This window comes from Crocuta crocuta, unplaced genomic scaffold (assembly GCF_008692635.1).
Source record: "Crocuta crocuta isolate KB4526 unplaced genomic scaffold, BGI_CrCroc_1.0 scaffold29, whole genome shotgun sequence".
Taxonomy (NCBI): domain Eukaryota; kingdom Metazoa; phylum Chordata; class Mammalia; order Carnivora; family Hyaenidae; genus Crocuta; species Crocuta crocuta.
In genome coordinates this window covers 4,308,933-4,315,746 of record NW_027533280.1, presented here as the reverse complement: position 1 = coordinate 4,315,746, position 6,814 = coordinate 4,308,933, and the positions used below count along the sequence as shown (strand labels likewise).

General features: G+C 48.4%; 1 protein-coding gene across 4 annotated transcripts in view; it reads right to left on the bottom strand.

The window, feature by feature from the left end:
• Window positions 1-2,335: 2,335 nt before the first annotated feature.
• Window positions 2,336-6,814, bottom strand: part of CAMKK2 (calcium/calmodulin dependent protein kinase kinase 2) — a 46,547-nt gene continuing 42,068 nt past the window's right edge. For 2 of the 4 annotated variants that reach the window (XM_077748005.1, XM_077748004.1), the window contains one exon: window positions 2,336-5,420. In XM_077748005.1, coding sequence (XP_077604131.1) covers window positions 5,256-5,420 — 165 coding nt within the window. In that variant the 3' untranslated portion in view covers window positions 2,336-5,255. The remainder of the gene's footprint in view (window positions 5,421-6,814) is intronic. The other 2 variants (XM_077748007.1, XM_077748006.1) reach the window with 1 other exon arrangement.

The window sequence follows — 6,814 nt, the reverse complement described above, 5'->3', positions numbered from 1 at the left end:
GTTCTCATAGCATGGACTGAAACTTTCCTCTCTTCCCTTTTACTTTGACCGCTAAACCCATTTGTTATCACAGCTCACTGTGCTCAAAGAAAGCTTCCTGAAACAGTCTTTTGTTAGGGCTTGGGCGTTTTCCCCTGCTTCGACCTTCCCTTGAAGGCCTCAGCATCTTGATCTTTGTTAGGCTGTGTTCCTCTAGAATTTACAAGGTTTTGTCCTGTGGTGACTAGTCTTACCTGTGCATGTGCTTTTTACATAAAACTGTGGTACTACACTAAGGCGCACACAATTTTAGGTAACTGAGAACATGGCTTATCCTCTCCCCTCCCCATTTGCTTTCCAGAAGTCTCCAACCACAAGCAGCACCACCTACACCTACCTTGTTTGAAATGTTAATGAAGTTATTTCCAGCTTTGCCTTCACAACTTAATTCTGCAGGGAGTCTTCGGGAGCTCCTTAAAGAAAGCTGCTTGCCCCTCCCCCCATCACGAACTCATTTCCAAGCACTGAAGGAACGTTTATTTTAGAAGTGCCTGCTTCTGCTGCATAAAACCTGAGCTTTTCTTGCTTTGGGGGGGAGGGCGGTGGAGTTTACCGAACCCCTCTGAAAAAAAGCTCCGGTTGGTGCTGCCTCTTTGAAAAAAAAATGCCTGCCTGAACACATGGATCATATGGAGCTGGAATTTTAAGGGATGGCTTTTCATCTTGCAGGCTAAGAACTGAGTTACTGGAGTGGAGACCACTTCTTGAGGCCTCTTAGATGGAACGCTATAGCCAGCTGCGGTGAAGGATGGGGGACGGATTGCTTATTTTACTCACCAGGCATCCTGTAGTCATATGGGATATGTAGCCATATTCCCACGTGCTGGCACTCCCTGGTGTGGCTGCTGAAACTTGCACCCGTGGGTGGGCTTCCAGGAGGCTCAGGAACCCTTAAAGCTCTGCCAAGGGTTGCACCTGTGTGCGCTGTGTTTGGCTTTCATCAGAGTCTCAGTGGGGTCTCTGAACGGTGACACCTGCTCTTGTTGTGCCCGAATCGCGAGTCCCAGAGACCTCCAAGGAGCCGGCACCGATGCAAGTACAAAAGGGTCTTTATTACAAGCTCGAGCAGGGACTCACCAGCCTACCGGTGTCATGGCAGCAAGGTGAAGCGAAGAACAATAGCGAACAGGGTTAAGGAGTAAAGGATCGGGGTGTTACAGTACATGTAGCATCGTCACATAAGCACCAATTACAATTACAGCTTTGACCATTCAGTATCTGTGAGGTGTTCGTTACTTTTGGTGGGACCCAATCATGACTCTTGAGAATGCTTTGAAAATGACCAATTATGAGGTGAGTTCAAAGGGCCCACGTGCGGTTCAGGCAAGCAGTGAGAAATTGGCTAGTTTGTATCTGCAGTTCCCAGCCTTGACTCAGACCACAGGAGTGTTTTTTGATTAACTGATCTGAGGGCGGTCCGAGGATGGCTTTAGCCTTGAACAGTCTGAGGCTTTTCCTGGGACTGGGACTGGGGCTACGTGCAGCCCGAGGTTTCTCTTAATGGAGGACTTAATTTTTGGCTCTTCACTCTTAAAGACCCGTATTCCAATAATCACAGTTCTGCAGCAACAGAACAGGAAGCTTTCAGACTTCATCCGCCATCCCTTCATAACAGAAAACCAAGGTTCAACGCCAGTAAAGCAATGCCCTGGGCTCGCTTCGCGTTTGGAGTGCAGGGAACCTCCAGCCTCTAGTCTGGAAGAAGCATCAGTTCCACAGCAGTCTCCAGAAGCCTTGAAAAACCGGCAACTGTCCGGGGTCTGTAGAATGCTGAATTTGCTGACAAGGTCAGAGCTCTTGGACAACAGACTTAAGTAACTTCTCTGAGCCTCAGTTTATGGGTGATGATCCATAAGATGGGCCAAATACCTACGTCATGGGGTGATGTGTCCTATAACCTGCTCACAGGACGTGTTCTGTGTGTAATTAATGCAGCTCCCAGGGCTGCTCCTCTGGTTCGTCTCCACCAGGAGAATCCAGACTGCTAGAGCAGTCTGTCTCAGACTTCAGCGTGCACTTGAGTCACCCAGGGATCTTGTTTAAACAGGGCCTGGGAATTTGCATTTCCAACGAACTCTCAGGAGATGTGGATGCTGGTCCGGGGACCACACTTTTAGTACCGGGATACTAGGACACGGTTACACTGGGCATGAATAATGTAATGCTGAACACAGTAGCCCTGACTTGGGCATCTGATCTCATAGTCAGCCTAAGGAAGGAAAACACCTATGAAGATGGATGTCCTAGAGACATCTATAAACAACAACCAAAAAAAATATCCCCAAAAGGCCCAGGCTTTGCACCATTTTGCTGTTTATTTCAAGTTTACAGAGAAGCTTAAACATCTGTGGAAAAAACACCAAAGGCTTATTTTTCTCTTAAGTTCATGTACTTTTTAAGTGATAAATACACAGTATTTAACTTTGTACACCTGATAAAAGGAAAATGCATAGTAGAAAGGATCAGGAATAAAACAGAAGCATCGGGCATTAAATCAAACACAGAATAGAAAACTTAGCAAGTCCAACAGAACTCAGCCCATAAAGCTGTGAAGACGATGGGAACCGATGACCTTGAAACATTCCCTAGCACCTTGGAAGCAAGTGGAGATCATGGTTCTTCCCCACTCAGCAACGCAAAGCTCCCCTTTGGAAGATGAGTGAGAGCAATAGGTTGAGCCTATGTGTCTAAACGCTCAGGTGTCTGCCTCCTCGCTCCAGAAGGGCTTTTAGGATGGGAGCCCTAAGTCACAGGAAAGGCCAGACCTTGGGAAGTCAGCCTCTCCAGCCCCTAGAGCCAACAAGGGACTAGATAAAGCTTTCTGGGAACCCCCAGTAAGCCCGTGAAAGAGACAGGAGGGATGTGGAGCAGGGCAGAGGAAGGAGGGCGAGAACTTGTGCAGGCCCCAGGTTGCTTACACCAAATTGGTCCCCCAGATGAGCCAGCAATGGAAGAAACTGATAGGGCATCCTTTGGCTCATCTGGAAAAGCTGCCCATGACAGCTTCTCCTCTGCCAACAGAGCCAGCTTCTGAAAAATCAGTGTTTGTGCTCCGAGAAAATGGTAGTTCTACCGCTTTATGGTATGGCCCCCTGCTTTTATTTTCTGGGGGTAGTGATTCCTTCCCACAGCTTTCTTTGGTGATTCTTTGAAGAAAAAAAAAAAGTTATGAACATGGGCCTCGCCCTGACCCGCCTTAACAGCCAGCATTACACACGGAGGAAATCCGACATGGGGAGTTTTGTGGTGGAAGAAATGGTCTTGCCCGATACAACTGTGTAAACACAGAAGTTCTAGAACACAGAAGCTCCACATGCTGCCTGCCTTCCCCAGGCGAGCCACTCGGCCAGGCCAGAGTCCACGTGGACAGGCTGAGACTAAAGACAGGTTGACTTGAACTACTGCAAAGTGCTTATTGCAAACTAACCAGATCCCATCTGTTCCCAGAAGGGGTGCTGCCCATATATATAAACAAGCGCAGGAATGCGAGGAAGTGCCAGGTTACAAAAAAGAAAGTAAGCAGGCCAGACAACCCTTCATCTGATGAGTGTCCTTTGCTCTTAGAAAGCAGCATTCCCTAATTCTGTACTGTTTGCAAGACAGCAAGAAAAGTCTGGCTAAATAAATGACAGTCAAGAGCTTATGAAGATCTGTGGAAGCCAAGAACACTCAGGTTCCACTGGGCAAGGCCAGGAACAAGGCCTTGCTTCAGTGTCTCTCTGCAAAAAGTCCTCCTACCAATAATGATCAGACAGAAACCACAGAAAAGCACGGCCTCTGAGCCCAGTTACTGATGCTATTTCCCCCAAGCCAGAGTCCACAAAGCACTGGGAATTTCCCAGGGCAAAGCCTAACAGTTTTCCTTCCCCTTGAACTTTACACTCACTGGTGTGTGGCTCTGGAAAAAGTTACACTTGAACAGCAATAAAAGTTCCCAGTATTAGTTGGAAGCCAAAAAGGTAAACCTTCTCTGTCTGGACTTCTGGCTACAAAAAAGAACTCCCTGTACCAAGCCCGGGTCCCTCTGGACCCTGAGGACTGCTCTGGGTTTCGACAATCTTCTCTAAAAGGGTGCCCCCAAGTTATTGGGTAGATCCTAATAGAGCTTTGCCTGTAAGGATGAGAATCATAGTATCTCCTAACTGGACCCCAGAAACGGAAGTGTTTCACAGACTCACAGATCACAACAATCAGCTAGTATTTAAGAAAACAGAATCTCGGCGTCTCTAGAATACACAGGTTACAAACAAGGTAAACTGCTAATATACAGGCAGAGGCTCTAACTCGGATCTAACATGCCTGAAGCCAGGGAATGAATCCTGGAAGCTTGAAATGACCCCTGAACTACTCTAGAGTTCAGTCTTGTTAGAGAATTGAAAATATTTTGTTTACTCTTAAGCCATGTAATGTACATGGAAGTGTAGGATTTCACCCTGAAGTTTTTGTAATTTAACAAGAGATTTACCAGAGCTCAGTTAACTAGTTCAGAAACCTGCTGTGAGTGACCATCAGTCATTTAGGTGAACCCACTCCCCCCTCCCCAAACAACCAAGAAATGCCCTTCTGGGGGTGGAAAATCCCCCTTTGTGAAGCAATTAAGCTTCAAGCCCTTTCCCTTCTCCTGACTACAATTCTACCCATAAAAAAAATTTAGTCTTTCTTACAAATAAGTTGCATCGAAGCTCCCTGCAGCTGCTGAGGGCTGGCCTTGCCCTGACTCCGTGAGTCCACAGTCCTGGAAGGTGCCACTGGCTTGGAGTTTTGGGGTTTCGGGGTTTGCAGGAGGAATCACACCCTTTCTTCCTTTCAAACACAGCAACTAACTCTGTGGTCTCAGCCCACACCGCCAGAGTTTTCTGCCAGTTTTTCATGATTTTCAAACCCCACACACATTCACTTGGTGTATCTGACATGATTCTGAGTCCACAATGAAGGATTTTTGGCATAAAAACGTTTTAAAAAGCAATTGTCCCAAAATGCATGTGGCTTTGGGTCTGCAACTCCTCACACCTGCCCATTCAGCCAGCCAGCGGCCAAGGTCGATGTCATGGAGTCAAGTCTTTTTTTTTTTTGTCCCCTTTAAAACAACAAAGGAAAAAAAAAACAACACACCAGAGATGACGGTCAAGGCTCTACACACGTGCTGGGTTTCCGTAGGACATGCTGCTATGGAAACGCAGGGTGCAGCCTGCATGCGAGGTCGCGCGTCCCGGCAGCTACTCCATCGCCTCGTCGGGCCGCAGAGGATGCATGCGTGCGCGGGGGCGGGGGGCCAGGGCCCCCCAACTCTCGGCGTGGGGACCGCCTTTCACAAGAGCACTTCCTCCTCCCCCACGGGGAGCGGGTCGGGGCCCCGGAGGCTGTCTTCGCTGCCTTGCTTCCTGCTCACCGAACAGAAAACCCACGTTAAGGCAGGGCTGCCGTGACCTGAACCAGCGCCTCCCACGTTCCCACACCACCTAGAACATCAATGACTTAGCTTTCCCTTCTAGATGCTCTCCCCTTTTCTTGCCTATATAAAAGTTTCTAAAGAGACTTTGTATCCCCCTCCTCCGTGAATGGAAAAGCAGCATCATTTGCCACAAACAGAAAGGAACTATAAAAATAGATGCGAACCTATCCCTAGAACACTTCAAATCATCCCACATGAGTAGAGTGCGGTCAGTTTGGGGCCTGTTCATGGGTTTTTTTTTCTTTAGAGATCTTGATGGGTCCCCCACCCCACCCCAACCTTCCTTCTTTGGGCTAAGATTGAAGATTTTTCAGTCACCTGAAGGTGAGCTTCTTGCCTGCAGCGAGCAGGACAACCTAGATATGTCTGGAAATGGTGATCAAGAGAACTGCCCCCCCACACACACATACACACGGCCCAAGAGACACCTTGGATGGAGAGAAGTCCCCTCCTCTTGGTGATATGAGTGCTCAGAGCAGAAGAGACCAAGGAGGTAGGAGGAAAGGAGTCCCTGTGTCCCTGAGAGGCCATAGACCCGCCTGGGGGACAGACAGGGCTGTTATAGGAGCTGGGAAGGAAAATCCCTGAGGAGAAGCCTGAATCCCTTGCCACCAGCAAGAGACAATGGCCCCATCTAAGGGAAGCCACTGGGCTTGCCACACCAGACTAACGTCTGCTGTGTGTCCCTGGCCAGGAGGGAAACTCCCTGCACAAGGGAAGAGAAAGTGTGATGTCTGTACATTCCCAGGAAGAAACACCTCTTTGTTTAAAAAGTAAGCTCACTGGCTTTTTATGTTTCTGCCACAGAAGAGGGAGTCAAATCTCCAGGGAGGTAAGCGGTAACTAGATGTCAAATCAGGTCCTCGACTTCTGCTCTAGAAGCACCTGCTTGGATCAGTTGGCTTTTAGTGTAGACGGTCAGCCGCAGGCCTCGGGCCCCAGACCTCCAACACCTGAATAAGCCTCAGGAACTCCAGGGTGCTGGGTCATTTGGACAATTGAAGCATCCCGCCAGCAGGCTGAGGGCAAGAGCAGGGAATCCCCAGGTGTTGCTGGGACTGCAGGTGAGGGGACCAAGGGGTAGTAAAGCCCTCTGGGCCAATCTCAGTCTGTTGATATCCTGTGAATTTGAGCTCACTGAAAATAAGAAACAAATGACAGATATGCACATAGACAGAAGGCAAACCCTAAAACTTGAGGTTGAGAAGAAAAAGGCCTGGCTGCCTCAGTCCATTGAGCATGCGACTCTTGATCTGAGGGTCGTGAGTTCAAGTACCACATTGGCGTGAGGCCTACTTTAAAAAAAAAAAAAAAAAAAAACGC